Raw genomic sequence first — 21467 nt, forward strand, 5'->3', positions numbered from 1 at the left:
ACTGTATGAGATGAGATAATGTAAATAAAAGCTATATTTGATTTATATTTGATCTTCTAGGATGTCAAGCACACTGCCGAACAGTAAACAAAATCTGGCTTTGCTCTTGATTGTTTCCCATTAAATTGTATGTAAAGGCATGGATTCACAGGGCAACCTTTTTGGGGTAACAGTTATGGGTGACATAATAATAACAGGAGGATTTTGTGGCCAGGAAACTTTTGAATAGATTTTGGACTGTGTGGCTCACTTGCTGGGAGTGTTGCCCATTTACGTTGCCCAGAATATTGCCTAGTATATCACCACCCTAAGACTGATTACTGGCTTCTCATCTAGACTCTGAGATCTCCAGCCTGCCTGAGGTGAAGCTAGCCAGACTACATGTGCTTTGAAAAGCTAGCTCTCTGCCCCTGCCTTGTCAATAAAAGGGCTTTACCATTGGTAAGCTATACGCATCCCTTCAGGTGTTTCACTTGTTAGCCTCACTTGTTAGCATTGCCTTCTCACCTGGCATGCACTATAACCTCTATAATGTTGGGACTGGTTGGCAAAGGACTGATGGAGGTGCGACGTCCAACACTGTCCTTCGCACCCAGAAAACAGAAAAGGCCGTTGCTCGTCTGAACCGAGATGGTTTCACAGGACAATCTCAAGCACAACTACAGAGACGTTTCAGCAGACCATGGAGATAACCGATGTACTGACTAGCCAGAGAAATCTACAGCATCTTTGGAATAGATTTGGACTGAATGATAGCATCCAAGTATTAAGCACACTACTCATAGTACTGTATCTTCAATTAATTGTATATTCGCAGAAACTCTGATGTTATTACTAAATATTACTTAAAAACGCTGCACTTAATCAAATCTACAGCAGTTGTTTGTAATAATACTGTACTGGTTCTGAAAATGTCATTATTTGATTAATGTTTGATTAATATTGTTCGTAGTGAACAAGGGATTTCTAAGATCTTGTACTTAAAGCAACACTTCATATAGAGAAACATTCAATTACACAATCGACCAATGAAATGCTTTGTGTGATTGCATATCGTCTACTATAACTTTAAGATAACTGAGTTCTGTGATGCAGGAGATGGACGAGTGATCAGGGTTAGACCGATATATCAGTTTGCCGATATATTGGGCTGATATTGGCCTTTCAGTAAAAATCGCATAGCCAATGTTTCCCCCTGATGATAGGATGTAGATGAGGATCTGACAGCTTCAGGAGTGTCAGTAAAACCTGCAGTGAAACCTGCCTCACTCTGCCTTAAGGAGCTGCTAACCCACCTAAAAGAATTTAATTATTGTGGCTTTTATTGGAGACTTTTAGTGTCCTATGATGGTCCAAATGCTGTTTCAGAGAATTTTCCACCCTGACAAGACAAAGATTCTGGGGGAAACACTGACCTTGTAAATAGGCCTATATAGAATATCAGCACAAAATATCGGCAACTTAAAAAATATCGGTATTGGTTTTCTGTATCAGCCTTCAAAATCCCATATCGGTCAAACCCTACAAGTGACAGATGAGGAATAAAAAACAGGCACTGTTGTCTGTCTAAATGGGTTATTGCAAATGTGATAGCTGAGTCAAGATAAAAGCTGGCAATTTAGCTGTATCATGTAATGTGATCACATACACTCTGTTTTTCAATCAATTTTGAAAATAAAGAATCAAGTATTTACCCATACTTTATATGTCCTGTATATACAGTAAGCTTATATGTAAACAAGAATATACAATTTTCCAAATGTATTTTCTATGATTTTATATTTGTATTTGCTTCTCATCAAATCCCCATGTGTACTGTATGTAAATGTAACTATAATTTAGAGGCAGCCATGATTATATCAAATAAAGCAATTATGCCAGAATCATATTAGAGTACTATTCAGTTTCTCTCTTCGTGTGAACCTAGTCACAGAAAACACATACAAAAGGTCAAAAGACTTATTAGATGTGTAAAACAGACTTTATTTATATTTGATAGAAGGTACAGAAAGTAATGATGTGACCAAGTCAGTGTGGGGGCACATATTACTAACAGTATCCCTAACTAAAACTACTCCTGCTCGTTTTCACGACCAGTACAAGGCCAAAGCTGCTGCCACATGTCTCCCTCCTCTCACCATTTTGGGGTAAAAACAATACCTACTGTACCCACCATGTTCCCGTTTGCCCCCGGGCCACACATCAACATCTCTTTGGCAACAACAAACATAAGAGATATCTTCTTTTTACCCTCTCTCTTCCACAGGTACGCCAATACGCTTTAAAAGTCTTTTTGTCGAGATACAAAAATATTACGGACAGCTGTCTAGATGGTTCTATGCTAAACTATTACAGAATATTAAAGCCTTCGGAGGCAAACGAACACTTAGAAGACACTACATGTCGATCAGAGAGAGCTTTTTAAAGGTGGCACCCTGGTTCTTTGAGGCTCCAGAGCCGACGGTGGTGCAGTGGGATACAATGAGTGCCGTGGAATAGCAGCCGACCAATCTCTACTCAACAGCCTCCCCTTCACTTCCTCACACTCACATACACAGAAAGCAAAGGGTGATAACATTTCAAGATCATGGTATCAGCCAACGATCACCTCTCAACCAGCTGAACAGACAGGTTAGGCTAACACTGAACAATGTAGTTGACTTGAATCAAACCTACGAGGCTCAACGGGTTTTTCCTATTTATCAGAAGTGATTTCATCCAAGCATTTAAGCGCTATAAAATGATACTCTGTTACTGTTTCGATGTGTAGCTCAAACTCGTTCTTCTTTTTTGTAAATAAACCAAATTTGTAAAGGAGATTTTTGTACAACATGTGTCAACTTCTAATGCTGGAATCATAGTACAAAACAGCTCCAAACAAGCTCAGTGTAGCCAATATACAGCAGGTGACAGAATGCAAAGTAAGGGCAGGCAGTTGTTCTTGTTTCTGTTACAAACAGATAAATATGATAGAAACGGACAGAAGCTGAGAAATACTGGGTGTACAGTGTGCTGACTTACACACGCAAAAGCACATGTGGGTTCGGACTAATCTCTTTGTAGTCAAAAACACTATTTAACAGACTTTTCAAACTATTGTGCAGATATGTACTTTACTGTGCCGGACCTCATCACTCCTTGGGAACTAGATTGTATATGTATTAGTCCAAATACGTCTCACCTTCCTGCCAGTTTGGCTCAATAGTATGAAAAGGACTTTCCATTGTCATTTATGCCTGTCTACTCTCAAAAAAAAAAGCAAAAATCAATTCCCTTTTGTCCCTTAGAAATAGCTTCAGATAGATACCTGTTTATAGTAACTTGAAACCATGCATTGCTATACTTGACACACCTGTCAAACCTTTAATAAGGGTTAAATTTTAAATCACCTCTTAGATAGAGCCGCTAAGGGATCTTCTATAGCAACAATGTTGTGCTAGATGTTTTAGAGTGTACAGCAAAGACTGGTTGGTAGTGATGGTGATGCTGGCACTCAATTTGGTAGAAAGCATATGAGCCATATATATTCATGTAAAACAGTACAGTAGCGGTCCTGATAGAAAAAAAAACACTTATAGATTCACAAAACGGACTGTCTGGGTTAGATGAGCTGTTTTTACAAAGACAGCCATACTATAACCAGACAGGAGCCATAAGACTTCCCTTTGCTTTTTTCTTTGACGCTTAGGTGTCCTTTTTTTCCTGAATGGACCCAAATATTAACATTATATTACTTGTGATACCTCAAGGATTCCCATTGATATTCGTTATGACAAGTAAAGCAATTTCCTCAAAAGTATGAAGTCTCTGGAGCTGTACAGTCTTGTTCAAAGCACAGATCCTTTGTTGAAAAACCAAAGGTCCAGTTGTACCCTTTCACTCAGTACGCACTCACTCAGTATGCACAATGAATTAACTGTCCTATTTGTAAGCCATGCTGGTTCCATACTCTCATGAATACTCTCCGTCATAAATGAAAGGTGAATATGGTGGCAAACTTGTGATGCTTTCCAAAGGTCTTTTCCTCCATTTCTGTCTTTTTGTTTCCGAAAATATGCAGAATTCCCCTGCTTTCGTAAATTCTTTACAACATACATATATATTATTATTCTGTAAATTGTATATATTACCATACTCTTTTATATATTCTAAACAGATTGGGTCGCTCCTACGTTGTGGTGAGGAGGAGCTTTGAAAAGTGTCCATAGACGGTAAGAGGCACTGTCTTGTGAGTGTTTCTAAAACCTGACGTTCGAAAATAAATCAGAAGTCATGCTAGTAGGCCGAGTTGTTGTCACAGGGTGGCAGTAGATCTCCATAGTCCATTACTCCTTGTCCCCGTCCTCACTGCTCCCTGCAGAAGACACAATAAGACAAACAGGCTGTTACATTTCAGTGAGGTCCTCCTTCCCGATTATTGATATGAAATTTGTGTAGAAAGTACATTATCTCATAGTGTAGTATGCCTTACGCCTTACTATAGTATAACATGTCATAGCATAGGCTTGTATATTATTCTGTGGCAATATGTGATGGCCAACAATTACAGCTTAAAAGGATCAGCAATTAACCAGAAGTCCAGGTCCAGGCGTTGTGTGCTCAAGACCCACTAGGCATAATGATTGTATTTTGAGATCCAACACTAATAGGAAACTGAAATGACCTCAGGCAAGCAAACTCATCATTAGACTCATTAGCTCAGAGGAATACACAGTTACACAAAGTCTTAGGGTTGTGTAAATCTGCAAAGATTTCCTTTTTGTTTTGTTTTGTTTCTTTATCCCTTTACTCTGTTTTTTTCTTCTTTTCTTTTCGTTCTCTTTCAATATTCCTTTACTTATTTTCCACTTTTCCCCCCGATTTATTTAATAGTATTAATTTATCTATTGAATGGTTTATATTGTTTTGTTCTTTCTAAATTTTTTGGGGGGTTTTATCACACTATATTGTAATTATGTATGATTGTCATTAAGGGAGACACTCCACAAGCCCCTCTGGGTTTCTTTGGTCTTCCTTGCACATGCTCTTAATGATGTTGGTATACATTATGGATATTTTGTTTGAACTACTCTTTTGTGCTACATAAATAAAAAAAAATAAAAAAAAAAATAAAAAAAGATAAATCTACAGTAGTTGTGTTTAGAGAGACGCCATCCAGAGGAATGAAGAGCTCCAAGAGAATGAGCTCGGAACACAAAGCATTAACTCGTTGACTACGCTGTAACATTGATGCTAGACTTTAGTTTTAAAAATAAACAGCCAGAATCCTGCGGAAAGACCGAAAAGCTCTCAGGGAACAAGTTCACAAGAAATGAGAGTTAGTGGCTCTCTAGGCTAAGTGGCCACATGAAGGCAAGAATTTATGTGTTCAATCCTGGTTTCCACTCGTAACTTCCCAGAATGTTCTGAAAGCCAACATCCGCAGGAAATATTAAAAAGCTGTAAGAGAAATGTCCTCTAGTGCAAAGGGTATGAATTGAAAACATTCCATATTTGCAGATATTATTATATTAAAGAGCCTACTTATCTCTAGACAAAGAGGATGTCACTCAGTAGCACTTTTTTATTTCTTGACTTGAGAAAAATCATTTTTCACTCTTTGCTATGAAAGAAGGCACCTAAACGTTAAAATGCAGCTAAATCTAAGACCTCACCCCTAAAAATACAGTTAATTATAGCTGCTGGGGGCAAAGATCAGTTGCGATTCATGCTTAGAGACCAGTCCTCTCTGAGCCGACCCACCTCCTGCCGAGTCCATATCAGAGTCGGACACGTGTGTGATGGAGAAACGGGAAACGCTGGAGGGCGAGACGGTGAAGCGGGAGTACTGCACGGCTGGTTTGGGCTCTGGGGCCTTGGGGGTGGAGCGGGATGGAGGGGAGTCAGACGCCATCTTGGATGTTGGCAGAGGGAGCAGGGGGAAGTCGTCCTCCCACTCGTACCCTGCACCTGAGACAAGAGGAAAGAAATTAGAGAAGGATTTCATGCTCATTTAGCTAATGATAAATCTTTTGCTCACAAAACATGAGTTTTCTGGATGCTAAAACCACTAGACCAATCATTTCTTTCAATTACATCTATTTATTCAGCACAGTTTAGTTCTGTACTTACTCTCCTCTGAGATGTTCCCATCTGAGGAGTCATCTGAGGCATTAACCCTTTCTTGGGGTTTGCTCCGTGAACTTTGACCCTCTGCTCCTGAAGGGAAGCCATGCTCAGCCAGCTCTTTAGTAGGGCTTTCCTAGTGGCAGTAAAGTTGAGAAAAGCATAGCGGTTATTAGATTATTATTTTGTTAGAGTTTTAATTGGAGAAAGATAAGTGTGAAGACTTATCAAACCTGGAAGGTGAATCAGATGAAATTATGTGAAACCATTCTCAGTTTTGGCAATGCCTGGGCCTTGCATAAAAAGTCTATATGAGGATAATCTCTCTTTGCCACTCACTTGATCGAACAGATAGACGGTGACATCATCGAAGAAGGACACCACCTTCTTCTTGCGGTCCAGCTCGTCCTCCAGGCTCTCTGATGTAAGCAGGGTGGGCATCTTGAGGAGGCTGCGCAGGTTGTGGGCGTCACTGTTGTCACTCACCACGATGGGCACCGGGTGGCACTCGTCCTCGCTCTCCTCGCCTCCGCTCTGTTCCTGCACGCTGTAGGTCCGTAGCTCCTCATCCGATTCTTCGCTGTCATCCGAGTCACCGTCCTCCTCGTCCGCCTCCTCCCCGTCGGCGGGAGACACCCGGCCCTCCATCGCGGGGAGGGGAGGTGGAGGGGTGGAGGGAGGTGGAGGAGAGGAGGATGAAAACCGTCTGGTGTTTGCTGTGTGTTGCAAGGCCACCTCATCTTTCGGTAAGGTGGGTGAAATCTCACCAGATACCCCCGATGACCTGCTTTGAATTGTCTTGATCGCTGGCTCTTCTGTTGTGTCTAAAGCTTGAGTGGAGTCTTTCATGTCCTCCGCTTCCTCCTCCTCTGCCTTCACTCCAGAGGTACAATCTCCATTCAGAGCACCAAGAGCTTCCTCCATGGCCCCCACCACCTCTGCGGCCCAGTCTCCCAGGGATGAGCTCTCTTCCTGGGATGGCCATTCGTCCAACCCCACGTCAGCTGTGGAGGCAGAGTCACAGGGCTCCACAGCCAGTTCCAGTCCCTCATCCTGGCCACAATCCTCTGTAAGGTGTGCCTCCATCTCTGGTGGAGGGGATGAGGACGCTGTTACTGCAGTAGGCATGTGTTTCATTTCAAGTTCAATGTCTTTGTTCTCCTCGAGAAGAGCTTCACTGTCCTCTTCATCGTCCTCCTCTTCCTTCTTCCTTTTCTCACCCTTCTTTTCTGTCACGCACTGTTCCTCGCCAACATTTTCCTCATCTGTTGCTTTCTCAGGCTGTTCGTCCCCTTCATCCCTGGACAACCTCTCATTCTCATAGTCCGAGAAGTAGGCAGAGTCTCTGTATGGGTTCTTATCGCTGAGCGGTAAAAGAACATGGTCTCCGGTCTGTGAGTCTGCTACAGCCAAATCTTCACCCAGTGATGGTTCATTCTCTTTGGGCACTGCCTCAGCCTCCACCTCTTGCTCCTCCACCTCCTCCACCTCCTCCTCCTCCTCCAGGCTAGTATCGAGGGTAGGCTTCCCCACGGTTTGGTCACGGGGCTCATGAGGCTCCTTGGGGACAAACTCAGGGCTTTCGTTGTTTTCTGTGTCATAGCCACTGTCCATGGCTTTAGGTGAACTGGAAGGGTGGGAGGATGCAGGGCTGAAACCTTCGCAAGACCCGGCCGCAGATGGTAGATCCATGGAGTCCATGGAATCAGGGGTTCCTACCTGCTTCTGCAGGGACTTAAAGGCAGGAGAGGCATTCAGCTCACTGGACTCATCAGCAAAGATTCCTGAGGTAACATCAGTGATGTCATCTGTGATGTCATCATCCTCATCATCATCGCTGCAGTCGAGGATGTCAGCTAGGCTGACGCTGGAGCAGCCTCGGTCCACGCCGCTGTCCACAGTATGACTCAACTCTGACTCCGGCTCTGTGAGGGCCACCATCACATGCATATTGTCTGTGGGGGGTGGAGTGCTTTTAGTCATTGTCAGTATCACCTCTTCTAGTTTAGGCTCTATCAGGTTTTGCATGATTAGATTTTCCTTGATGAGATCTTCCTTCTTCTCTTTGCATGGGGTATCGTCAATCGTAAGGTCAACATACTGCTCTGCGCTGCCTAGGATGGGTGTATCAGTCTTTATCAAGGCAGGTTTGGCTACAATGGGACCCCCTGGAGCAGGTGATAGATTGACCGACTCTTCATTTCTTGGGATGTCAATGACCTTATCTCTGACGTAGTTGTTGTGGCTGTAGTTTCTCACCAGCAAGCCAGTGAGGGGGTCGACAAAGTGTGAGTGGCAGCACTCCCCAGGCACCGACACCTGAGTCTCCCCCTCATGGCACAGGTAGACGTAGGCATTGCAGTTGTCCGAGGGAACCATTGTGTGGTGTTTACTCAAACTAAGGCAGGTGCTGTTGTCTTTGGCCTGGTGGGGCTCAAGGTAGTCAATGGGTTTGGGCAGAGAGTGGAAGGCCAGGCTGTGTTCCTCTGGCCAGGTATCTTCAATGTCTGTACTGGGCATTGTGTAGTGGAAATCTACATAAGCATCCTGTCTGCAGCTATGGCTCGCTCGTCTGTGGTGGCCCAGACTGCTGTGGCTGTGTTTTGAGGGCCATGTGTTGCAGCTGTGCCTCTCAATAAATATGTCCTCCTCCTCTTCCTCCTCTGAATCACTGTCTCTGTGTCCAATGAAGAGCGCTCCCTCTGTCTCTATGTTGATGCTGACAGAGTGACTGTTGTGCCTGGCATGGCTGGGCATGGTCTTCCTCAGGGAGCCCATCATGTCGTAGTAGCCCCCAGTTACGTTCTTCCCTATGATGGAGCTCTGGCTGGTGTCCAGGTATGGGTCTCTGTAGGCTTGTTGAGGCGGGCTGTTGACAGAGGGAGATATGCCCAGCGGGTTCTCCAACTCTCCCAGGGCCTGACGCAGGCTCCGTGACCCCCAGCTTTCCTGATGGGGCTCACAAGGGGGCTCCCCTCCTATCAGGTAGTGGTGCTCTATGCCCATAGGGGGCGAGTGTTCATAGTAGTAACCCCCGTCTCGATCCTTATAGGACACATAGTGACCGGACTCCCAGGGTCTCAGGGGGCTGCTGTCCGATATCTGCCCCAAAAGAGGCTCCATCGTCAGGGAGATTGCAGGGCTTGAGTCGTGCGAGTCGTACAAGTCTGATTTATGGATGTCCGCTGACCAATAGGAGCCCAGGTTCTTAGCCTGTGACGGGCAGGCCATGCACTCCCCCGAGTCAGCACTTCCAGTCAGGAAACTTCCGCTGCTGCCCTGGTAGTCTGGGCTGTAGGAGCACATGGTATAGTCCAGGTCAATGTTACAGTCTACTGGCTCCTCGATTCGGATGTAGTATTCACTGCTTACTGAGGGGCTATGGGCACTAAGGACAGGAACCACCCCTGGAGCGTGGAGCTGTTTGGGTTGGTAGTAAGAAGGAGAGACCCCCAGACTGAGGCCCTCCATGGGGCAGCCTCCCACTATGCCCCCTGGTGGGTAAAACGCATCCTGGCAATGGTGATTGACCTGACCCAAGGTACCAGAGGAGGCCGAGGCTCTGTAAGGCTGCTCTGCCCTTGCTTGCTCCCACTTGTACTCAAAGTTCAGGCCGTGGCTGGTCTCGGTGATGGTCAGTATGTCATCCCCGGATTCTGAGTGGTAGCCATCACCGGTTGAGAACTGCTCGAGGAGAGGGAAGGAGGAGGAGGTCGATGAGTGGTGGTCTAGTGGCATGGCGGAGGAGGGACGATGGCCGTTGTGTCCAGCGTTGGGACGCAGGGAGTTCCAGCGCCTTTCGAAGTCCTCCTCAGCCTCGCTGGCTCCCTTAGCACACAGGTAGCTGAGCAGTAAGTGGACTTCTTCTGCATTGGGCCTCTGATCAGGCTGGAGCCAGCAGAACTGCATCACCTCATACCTACGGACCCACACACACACACACACACACACACACACACACACACACACACACACAGAAAGACAGAAAGTCAAATACACCAGACACAATAAACCTGCAAGTTGTTACAAGGTGCAACAAAAGGGCTCAGAGGAAAAAAACGGCACCAAAACAGGAAATGGAAAACCAGCAGGATTTGCATATTTATTAGAATCTGTAGAGGAAATGAGAATCCACTCATCCTGGGAGAGATGGGTTTTAATTGTATTTCCCATCTCCCGGGGTAGGGCGGACCCATTTGGTCTTGCATACACCATCACATCATTAATATTGGACTCAGGGGTGGTGGTTGTCTCAACCGTCTAGGAGGAAAGAGCATGATGATGGAAGGCACAGGAGTGCTAGAGCCCTGGATTACCATTTGTAATGAGAAAGAAGAATAAGAGTGCTTGTGTGAATATTGCGTTTTTCTGTGTTTGCCCTTGGTATCACCTCTACCCCCGAAGGACTGTTTATGGTTCTGAAGATGTTTCTAAATGTTTGTGTGTGTGTGTGTGTGTGTGTGTGTGTGTGTGTGTGTGTGTGTGTGTGTGTCTCACCAGCGCTCCGCTAGGGGTACTTTGAGCAGGGGCTTGGGCAGCCGGAGCTGCTGCTCCCTCACAGCGTAGGTCAGTACTTGTCTGTCAGAGTAGTGTCTGTAGGGCTGGTTCCCCAGCTCAAACAGCTCCCAGATAGTCACACCCAGAGACCTGGACAGCATGGACATTGAGAGGACGAAACATAAAACACTAATCTGAACAAGGTAATTTAAAAAGGATGTGTCATTCAGCCCTAATAACAAATCACTGTAAGGGATTTACAGTGTGGCTGTGGTACTCATTTATAGTGACCTTATTGGACTTGGAGTTTTTTATCTCATAAGGCAGTGGTTCTCAACGTGGGGTCCGGGGACCACCAGGGGTCCTTGAGGGGGTTCCAGGGGGTCCACAGCAAATTGTTGAGTCGTTAAACTTCACCATTATTTCATTTACAAGAAGTTAACACCATTAGATAATGTAGAAGAATGACTGTTTTGATCATAGTTTCACTGTTATCTCTCTACCTACAATACTGACAGTCATGGAATTCTGGACAAAATCATATCTAACAATAAAAATATTCTCAGATTTGGGTCCGAGAGACAAAATCTCATCAAATGAGGGTCTGTGACTCTAATGTGGACTAAATTAGGGGTCCATGATATGAAAAAGGTTGAGAATCAGAATGTCCTGAGGTATCACTATAATATTTCTATAAGGAGTTGTAGTGTTGCTGTGATATTTTTATAGGATCCTTCTGGATGATAATTGTTTTTTTTCATTGGGCACAACTCATATACATTACCTTACCTGTTAATAACACCTTTTGACACAGCATGGTCAAATTGTATTTGTTAACATATAAATCTTATAGTATGTTAACAATGAAAATTATATTGTCATATTTATATATTTTCATATATTTCCAGAAAAGTATTTTTCTTTCCTTAAAAGTCCCCATCCTTTCATAACTTATGTCTGTGTGAAACTATGTTGTATACTATGAATTTATGCCATAAAGATGTATGTCAGCCTTAAAAGGTGGCTAAACTGTATTTGCAAATAAAAAGGTGGGTAAACTGAGTTTAGGTGGGTTTTCCAGCACTCCATCCCTGCTTGTCCTAAACTAGACACAAGGATGTGTTGAAAAGTTGCATGGATAAGTGAGTGTGCATGCCTGTGTGTGTGTGTGTGTGTGTGTGTGTGTGTGTGTGTGTGTATGTTTATCCTACCAAATATTGCTCTGTTGGTTCTGGTCAGCCACCAGCAGGTTGCTATGTACTTCATCCACCAGTTCTGGAGCGATCCAACGCAGCGGCACGAACATCTGATCTGCTGTCACATAGTAGTCATCCTGATGGGAGGGGCAAGATGTTGATAGAAAGGGAGGAAGAAAGAGAATTATAAAGCTTTGGATATGGTTTTTATTCGATATCAGTAACACAGTAAAAATCCATCTCAAGCATTTTAGCATTTTATTCTGACTCAAAAAAACATACTTTTTCATAATTCCAAACTAATTTATCTTACTATTCTGGTAGTTAGGTTGTGAAATTTAAAAAAAATATATATATATACATATATTTGGGTAAAGTAAATTCTAGTCTACTCTATTCTTTTTTTCTATTTTTTTTTCCAATTCATCCAAATTATCTGAATAAGTAAAAGTATGTGCTGACACAACAATAAGGTTAATTTCAAGTTGGGAAAAAAAAAGTTTTCAGTGTGTGTGTCTCCTGAATAGATCTACCTTGTACTTGGTGTGGGACAGGCCATAATCCCCTATCTTCACTGAGACATCAGCAGTCAACAAGCAGTTCCTCAGAGCCAAGTCACTGGTGGAGGGAAGGGTGGGAACAGCTGTTACATTTCATTATTTATAACCATACTAAGTAAGACTAGTGCACAGAGGCAGGCTCATATTTCTCGAGGCACTGTGGTATTTGGAATTCACTCCATGCAAACGACATTGACCGACAGTGAGCCGCAATCATTAGTCTTACAAGAGCTGCCATTGTTCAACACTGCTATCTCTGAAAACACATATCGACGCTGCTCATATCGAGACAAATGACGTGGCAGGTAAGAGGCGGGCGACCCACCACCCAGGCTACCACTGTCTCTGCAAAGGATACTGCAGACCAAGAGGAGGTTAAAGTTGCTCTGGAGAGGAGTGGTCACCCCCTGCAACAAAATCACTGATGCTGGAGTCTATAAGGAGCACTCAGGCAGCACCAGGATATTGTTCCAGGAAGCAACCGGGAAGCAAAAAAGGCAGATCCTGCCCACATCACAGCTGCAGGATGCTGGGTGGTTCTGTGGTTAACACACTAAGCATTGTGTCTATGAAAGGGCTCAAAAATGACATTTAATTCTGACATGTGCAATATTTAATAACAGAAACTGCTGTTGCACTGGTTTGTGTGAGGTTGCGTTTTTGTACCTGTGTGTGAAGTTGTGTTTGTGCAGGTGTAAGAGTCCTGATGCGATGTCACAGGCCATCCGCTGCAGAATCAAGGGCTCTGGGGTCATGGTGTCAGCAGTCCTGCAGCTTCGTAGGTAAGCCTTCACATCCCCCTGGACACAGCAAACAGAGGAGAGAGGTCAGAACAAGAATAGAAAAAAAAATAAAATGACACACACTGAGCCAAAGGTCAGGACAGTGCACACAATGTGTAGCCCACAGAGCTAGAATAGATCCATTTTAATTTTACTGTATGAGTGTCCATACCTATAATGTTTGCACTGTTACTTAGCAAACAATTTCTTCTGCATATTACATCATCTGACCACTGGGGGGCAGTATTGTCCTTAAACGCTCAGAAACTCTATTGCAACAATAGTTGGACTACTGGAGAGACCAGACTTGAGGGGGACCTGAGGGAACGTGGTAGTCATGATTAAGAGGTAGTCAAGAGACAAACTTGTTGCACAACAGTCTTGTTGGAAATGTGACTTTCCTTCCTTGGAAACACCCTCTAAACACCCTCAACCCAGCACACTGCCAAACTTTGTAACAAACATGTAATTTGTGATAAACTGCGACCAGATTGGTCGCATTAGATTACTTTATTGGGGGCGTTGTGACAATTGGTAGCCTAAACTAGGCCTATAATTGTTTAAATTGTGCAGTCACTAATAATGTTCATGAATAGTTATAATCAGTGATCTGTTGTTTAGGCCTACTGACTGTGCAACATCAATCAATGTTATCAAACTAAAAGTTGAATTTCGGTGTGGGGCATAACTTGTTTCTTAGTGTCTATGGACAAATGCTGTCTTTTAAATTAACCATGTCAAACAGCATAATGTAAACATTCTGCTTGCTGGGTTCAAGAGTCAAACTCTGGTTGAATCACTTGTCAGGGGATTAGAAGGATCCCTGCTGTGTTTTTCACAGACCAACCCAACCGACTGACTGACAGAGTGACTTATAGTAGCTGCTGGTTGCAGCTAAAAACTGGACTCCTTGGCAGATTCTTAGTCCTCCACACCTCTTTCTCGGCACATATGTAAATCAGATTAAGACTAATTACACTAATTCTCTACAAATGATAAATGAGTCACTCAATGAGGTTTACTGGATCATAACATCCACTGCTGTCTGGTTGCCAGCAGGATTATCGCATGTTATTTAACAATTTCATGCGTGATGACAGTCAAGTAGTCAAAGAATATGAGAATCATCAGAGTTGAAATACTGCTTGTCCTCCACACCCCCGTGCCATCACATATATGCTGTATAAATCAGCATTGTGAAATCAACACTTAGTGTGATACGTTGTGGCCTGATTGTGAATGTTACTGCAAACAAAATATATTGGGGTCAGCTACAACCAACCTACTTCATTTAACACAGTGGAGTGAATCAAGAGGTGATTTAGGAGATGCAAGGTGGCAGGAAGCCAGTCTCAGTTCTTTGATTACTTCACTGTCACCACAAATATCTGAGTTAAATCAAATGAAGTAATCAAGCCTGTAGCCTGATGGCAGCTGATGGTAGATTTTATCCCGCAGTTGTGACTGGTACAAACATAGTGTGATTTACTGCTACCTTTGGGCTTGCCTGCCAAATATTTACAGAAGCTGCCAAGAATGTTTTTATTGGCCAAAATAATTAACAGAAACTATGTAGGCTATTACATAGATGTTTTCAATGCATTTTATGAGCCAAATAAGGTAAGGTGAAATATAAAAAAAACACTGAAATAAAGCAGTGAAAGTACATTTACAGCAAAGAGACTGAATTGTTAAAACCTTTAAAATGTCTCATTTTTAATATATTGTTTCTCTTTAAGTGCAAGGCAGATACACATTTACCCACCAAAGGTAAAGTTTACCCAGCATTGGTGCTGAGTGGGTATTAACTTCAGAACTTTAAAGTAATCCCATTACATGTAATTCCTTTTTTTCCCAACCCTGGCTTGTGGCTTAGCATTACCCACCAGTGGACAAAACTCCATCACCAGCAGGTAGGGAGTGACCTCAGTGCATTGGGCCAAACACTGCAGTAGCGCAGGGTGCTGCAGGGCACTGGAGACCAGCATGGGGGGTGGAGGGGGGTGTAAAGGGAATGGGAGGAGGGGGGCAGGGGAGCACAAGAGCATAGCAGAGCAAAAGGTAAAAAGTGAGTCTTGACATATACAGTATAAACCACACAAACACCTAGACACACACACACCACAATTGTGAAAATTTGTACAGTTACTTAAGTATACCTCATCAATATACACTGATTTCAATAATTTTACTGACATTAGGCCATTAGGGTGTTAAAACTGAAAGATTTATCCAGTTGCAGTATTGCTGACATTGCTGAATAATGCAAAAATGCAATTTAGACTAGAAAATGATAATTTGACAGAGTTTGAGAGTAAGAGTACTGAAAGGACATTATCACTGTTTTGTTAAAAAGTTGAAAACGGCTGGGTGACAATGCAAGGATGAAAGAGAGAGAGGAAGGGTAGAGGATATAGCAGACAGAGAAGATGAAAGAGGTGAAGACAACAGCATGAGAGAAAGAGAGAGAGAGAGAGAAATCCAGTCAGAAACACAGGGTTTTTTGCAGGGCGACGTGAGGGGCATGTTTACCGGTAAGGCTGCGCCTCCTCCAGGAAGTGCATCTGGTCCTGGACGCTGGCGCTGGCTTTCAGTTCCTTGACCACCACTTGGGTGGTATTGAGACCCGCGTTCACCTCCCCCAGCAACACCTGCAACAGCACCAACAGAGACATATACGCACAGGGAAGACAGACAAACAGACATTGACACGCACACACAAACACATGTGCATGAGCATAGAGCGGGGTACATAGACATGGACATTTATGGCGTGGGGGGAGTGCACACACAACCGCACATTCAGAGGAAACGTTTGTACGCAAAGAAAAACAGAAAAGGCGACAGACATAATGCGGACATGCAGCAGTTCAGTGAAGAAAACAAAGAGACAAATGTTAAGACAGCACACAAAGCAATGCATGCAGTTACAGACAAAAAACACACACACACACACACAGATGGACATACCCAGTCAAGGTACACAAGAGTGGAAAGGGCGTGTGTGTTCATGAGTGTATGAGTTTGAGAGGGAGGGGGGGGGGGGAAACAGACAAAGAAACAGAGAGGGGGGGGGGAGAGAGAACGAGAGAGAACGACAACAATATGTTATCTGGGTGAAACAGCGAGATACCACAGCACACACAGCGCAGCCCGCACAATATGAGGCCTGCAGTGGCAGACTGCTGCTTTGAAAATTGCAGCAGCGTACAGTTTTTCCCTAGGGCTTTCCGGAGAGGTCTATCACTCCTGGGAGAAGCCGACATCAAAGGCGCGAGGATCAGGCCGGCATTACACTGACACACACACACACACACACCACACACACACACACATACACATTACAGGTAATGCAGCATGTCGGCCATTTTAACCAGCTCCATTCTAAACGCGCCTGGGATCACAGCGAAGACTAACAGCCGTGACTTGAGCCTCACTGACGCCATATTTCATCTACTTTGCATACTACATGCAGCAGCAGGCACATCAGTGAGCAAGTGTAAGCCCACCGACAGGAATACTAGTTGAGGAGAGTGAGGTGTCAAAAGTGGGCTCACCTTCCCGAACCAGCCATTGCCGATCTCCTTCAGGTAGAGAAGACTGTGGCGGCCGAGGTCGGTCGATTTCAGGAGTTGCACTGGAGGAAAGGGAGCGAGAGAAAAGGGTGTTAGTGTCACAGGCTGTCATGTTGGAGTGAGTATCAGCCGCAGAATGATGTCTTACTGTTGTGTTCCATTTTTTAGAAACAGTAACACGGCAAAACGCACCACATCCAAGTTCTTAAGCAACACCTATAGAATCCGTCCCGGGTCCATTCGCTTGACATTCATCCTGCCCCAAATTAGATATCCTTACATGCCAATGGACATTACCCATGGTCCCAAACTAAACAGAACGAACCCCGCTCTGAAGTCTCATTCTATATTAAGCCGACTCTGGCACCGATCTGTCTGTCCGGCTCCGTCCTCCGGCTCCCCAGTGCATATCACTGTCAGGGTCCGCTGATGACCTGCGCCTGTCCCGCCTGCCGAACACGCCCGGCCGCCCCGCTCTCTCCGTCCCGGCTCAGCCAAACGAGACGGCGCTGACGGCAACATTGCCCCTCTGCCCTTCCTTCTCTCGCTCCCCTCCATCTCTCTCTCTCTCCCCACCTATCCCTTGCTTTCTCTCTCTCTCTCTCTCTCTTTCTTTCTCTCTCTGTGTGTCTCTCTCCCCCACGATGACACTTACATTCTAGGCGTCGAGGCGAGACAGACAGCGCTTTGTGGCGTTCGCCGCCCCCCTCCAGACGGCCACACAGTCCAGTCACTGTGTGGAGGCCATATTGGACACCCATGTCTCCTTCCCCAGACGAGTCATTCCTTAGGCCCGCTCACGCACACTCTCCGGACCCTAAGCAGAATCACAGCCATTGTCTGGCTGCTAGGGCTGCATGGCACCAGTTAGGACCAGTTAGTACACACACACTGGGGCTATTATCCAAAGCTCCATGACATAGGAGTGAGTTGAGTTGTGGCAATAACAGCGGCAAACAATGGTTCCTACCTACGCCATTATGTTTTTTCCCTCGGCCTTGGGGATGAAAACAACTTAACTTAATTGCCTCAAAGTGTATTCCAGTGTTTGGATTTATTTGCTTTCCTTTGAATTGTTTTTTCAAATTCCCAATGTGAGAAACTGAAAATACCCTGACTACTGTAGTAAGTTCTGGGATCTCTTTACAGCCAGTACACTAACTCAATTTCCATTTGACAGCAGACTGTCTGGCCGTCCCTAAGCCAGTGCTGTTGAGCATCTATCTGAAGAATGTGTCTAGCTAAATGGCTGGTAGGCAGGAAGTCTTTAGTGAGACACAGCGGCTAAATCACTCAGAGCCAAATGGAATTCCCATTATCCTCTTCCAGTCCAGCGCATCCGGTCCAGTCTCTGGTGAGGTGCTGAGCTACAGTGCTGCCCTTGGACAATCCTCCAAATTCAATTGTTTACCCATGGTCGCGTAACTCAATATGAAATGGTGGCATGCAGAGGATTTAGAGGCCGCCATAATTGACAGAGTTACTTTGTTCAGCAAATTTGTGAAAGTGCAATTGTGTTTGTTAGAAGTATTGGGAATATGTTTTCTGGGTGAGAGGCGATGTGTGAGAGGGCTGTACTTCTTTTTGCTTATATATATGTGTGTGTGTGTGTGTGTAGCTGTTCACACATCTCCGCGAGTGATATGAGTGGGTGTGAATCCATTACTCTTAGCCTGCAGCACAGAGCAGCTGCATCAGGGTGGGTCTTGGGGACCTAGCGGCGGGCCGAGCCAAGCTCTTACAGTATGGGTGTCTCATTAGGGGCTCCACCTATCCACATACTCCATTCTCCCATCAATAACCCCAGTTCACAGCAGGGGGAAAGAGGGGGGGGGGGATGTTGGCTGAAGGCAACGAGACTTACTCACATGTCCTAACTACTTCAGCTCCCATCTACCTCACCTCTCAGGAATCATCCGAGGTTGAAAAGGTTGGGAGGGAAAGAAGACAAAGCCCTGACAAAATGGCAGCGAATAGCAGCCGTCAAACATGAGAAAGCTAATGAGAAAGGTATATGGAGAGTTATAAGCAAAGTATAGATAGAACAATAGATCGATTTCTCCCACTTTAGTGTAAATCATTTGAGTTCCTCTGGTGATGTCACTGGGTGAGGCCCTCCTGAAGGGTGCAGCAACAGACTCCTGACCTCTGTCACTACTGCAATACCATATGGTTTCTATTATTCACTGAAGAGGAAGCATATGTTAAGCTTTTTTTTAACACTTAGCAGTATGGCCCTTTTTCACACTGCAACTGGATCCACTGCTTATCTGACTAGTACGGGTCAAACCTTAGGGCCATATAGTCTCAAACAAACTTTCGCATCCACTTCTGTTTGCTTTGATGCTTATAGTGCAGCGTATGGTTGGGGCAGACCGACCGCCGGGCGAACTGAGTGGGCATGACCTATTAAGTCCAACCACACTCCGATATCATAAGTTTCAGGCTGAATCTACTGCTATCGGCCCCATATGCATCAACACAAAACAGCGACCATTGTCACACAGAACCACATAGAGAGGGAGAAAGCGACCGGGTGAAAGAGGGATATTCTCATCGGGGTTTGGTGCTCTCGCATGCCTCACATACCAAGGAGCAGTAGTGTAGGCTGGCCGCCTGGACATTATTATGCAACAGGCAGATGTTTGTGGGAGAGAGTCGGGGTGAGAGAGAGTAAGAGAGAGAGTTGAAGAGCACAGAGTTCATCCTGTAGGGACCCAACACTGGAGCTCAGGCTAGCAGGGACTGTGGGATAGGTGGAGGCCCAGCCAACCAAGGCCAGTGTTAGGGCGTTGGTCACCTACTCTGGGGACAGACTCTGGCTCGGGCCAAACACAGCCTTCCTCGCTCTTACATTACTCGCACACCCTTGAAAAATACTCGCATTTGGAACGCTCTGGCACATTTGCAAAGCTGTTGCAAGGTTTGCATCACTTTTTACGGCGAAAGGAGTAAAGACATAAATTACAAAGCGCTGACAAAAAACGTCAAAAACAATTTTCCGTTTGGATATTCCTAGGCCACCTGTTATACCTTTGACATCATCTTATATGTCATCCCCTTTGAAAGCAGAGCAAAACCTTAAATCTCTGTAAATGCAGCCTGGGGATTTCAAAGATTTTCTGGAATTGAGAAGACTGCAAATGGGGGTGGAGGGGCCAAGTTTGAACTGAACTGAACTGAACTGAACTGAACTGAACTGAACTGAACTGAACTGAACTGCATGTTAACCCACCTGATCGAGCGGGTTGCTTGGCCACCGGCAGGGAGACCTCGGTGAGGGGCAGGATGTAGACCTCCGGGCCGCTCTGGGAGGCTGGCGATGCCAAAGTGGACAAATCCGCGTGATACTCCTCCCCGTCCACATTCTCAAACTCCTGGAACACACAAATGCACAAATACACACAAAGGTCAAAGGTCATCTAAACAAAGCTTGGCAGACCAGACCAGAGAGACAAGGGAGCAGGTTGCTTGCATTGGACTGGCAGTCTTTCTTGACTTGGACACTGTCACAAATTTAAGGACATGAGTTAGAAGTAAAGGTCAAAGTGAAAAGCATGCTCAAAATCTTCCAAAGTGTCATTTTAATGAAGTGACATACAACTGTAGCCATTTAAAACAAGCATGGTGTGTTTTTTTTTACTGCATCAGGCCCTAATCTGCATCAAGAAGCATCATAGAAAACAGCACAAACAGTCCATTCCAGAGAAAGAGGAAATGGTCCCAGCAAATGGAGCAGTCATACAAATACAAAATTGATGATAGTGTGGCTTCCTTGGCCTCTTGAGAGTGTTTCACAAGGCAGAACCGAAGCGAACCGAAGCAAGCAGTCCTGGCCTAGTTCAGCGTCTCCCTGAGCTGCTGTGAGACTGCTGGAACGGGACAATGTAAACACGGCAAGTCTGGTTTCTCCAAAGAATATTAGCACTAAGATTATCATCATCCTCGCGTTAGCAACGAAGACAGATGATTTTTAGTGCTGAGATGCCTTCTGGAAACCAGCGCGGCACAGGTACGGACCGGAGTGGAGAGACGGGCTGAATTCACGTTCACTTTGTTCCACTCAGGGAGTATGTTTTTTTTTTTTAACATTTGACTAGGAAAACATCATATTTGTCCTTGAAAATGTTTAAGAAAACCTAAATAAATACCTAGTCATTGCAGGGCAGTTTCAGTGTACATTTAGCATTGATCGAATTAACAAAGAATTCGACCCCAACCCTCCTGTAGTGTGGACAGGGAATAAGACTTCTGCCTTCATTTACTGCAGTATAGGCATCCGATCCAGCTCTGCGATGCATAGGCCCCATATGGCCGAGAGCAGCAGAGCGATCAATAGGTCTTTGCAACATTGAGAGGCAGAGAGGCATTAGTGTCTGCAGCAGAGGGCTTGATAGTCAGAATGATCGAGCTCGAGTCACTGGCAATAGAGATCTTCCATTACAATACAGATAGCTGTGGTCCTCAGTGCTGATTGGCTGTTGTTTAAACACCAGATAAACACACCTATGACCGCATAACAGTTCATTTAAATATGAATGCACTAACTAGTAATCTCCGCTCATATCAGTGCTGTTCAAGAACTATATTGCTTGGCAGAAAAGTCACATTTAATTGTTATCAGAGAAGCTGCGTGAAAGATCCCATATGTCTGGTGGATGTGTGACACATAGCAGGATGAAGCAGAGATAGAGGAGGGGAGGGAATTGGCCGGATCCGAAGACCGGATGTCAGGATAAAGCTCTCTTAGTT

The 21467-nt window shown here is 44.8% G+C and overlaps 1 protein-coding gene across 1 annotated transcript in view; it reads right to left on the minus strand.

Annotated features, from left to right (window-relative positions):
• Positions 1–1983: 1983 nt before the first annotated feature.
• Positions 1984–21467, minus strand: part of aatkb (apoptosis-associated tyrosine kinase b) — a 31022-nt gene continuing 11538 nt past the window's right edge. The window contains exons 3-14 of the mRNA XM_071531166.1: positions 19951–20092; positions 16698–16777; positions 15673–15791; positions 15027–15114; positions 13025–13158; positions 12332–12416; positions 11814–11935; positions 10603–10752; positions 6445–10024; positions 6112–6241; positions 5743–5949; positions 1984–4354 (exon numbers count right to left, since the gene is read on the minus strand). Of these exons, the coding sequence (XP_071387267.1) occupies positions 4326–4354; positions 5743–5949; positions 6112–6241; positions 6445–10024; positions 10603–10752; positions 11814–11935; positions 12332–12416; positions 13025–13158; positions 15027–15114; positions 15673–15791; positions 16698–16777; positions 19951–20092 (4866 nt within the window). The 3' untranslated portion in view covers positions 1984–4325. The remainder of the gene's footprint in view (positions 4355–5742; positions 5950–6111; positions 6242–6444; positions 10025–10602; positions 10753–11813; positions 11936–12331; positions 12417–13024; positions 13159–15026; positions 15115–15672; positions 15792–16697; positions 16778–19950; positions 20093–21467) is intronic.

This window comes from Centroberyx affinis, unplaced genomic scaffold (genome assembly GCF_046629955.1).
Source record: "Centroberyx affinis isolate AG114_WGS23_722 - 3 ecotype Tasmania unplaced genomic scaffold, CSIRO-AGI_Caff_v1 ptg002048l_1, whole genome shotgun sequence".
Lineage (NCBI taxonomy): Eukaryota > Metazoa > Chordata > Actinopteri > Beryciformes > Berycidae > Centroberyx > Centroberyx affinis.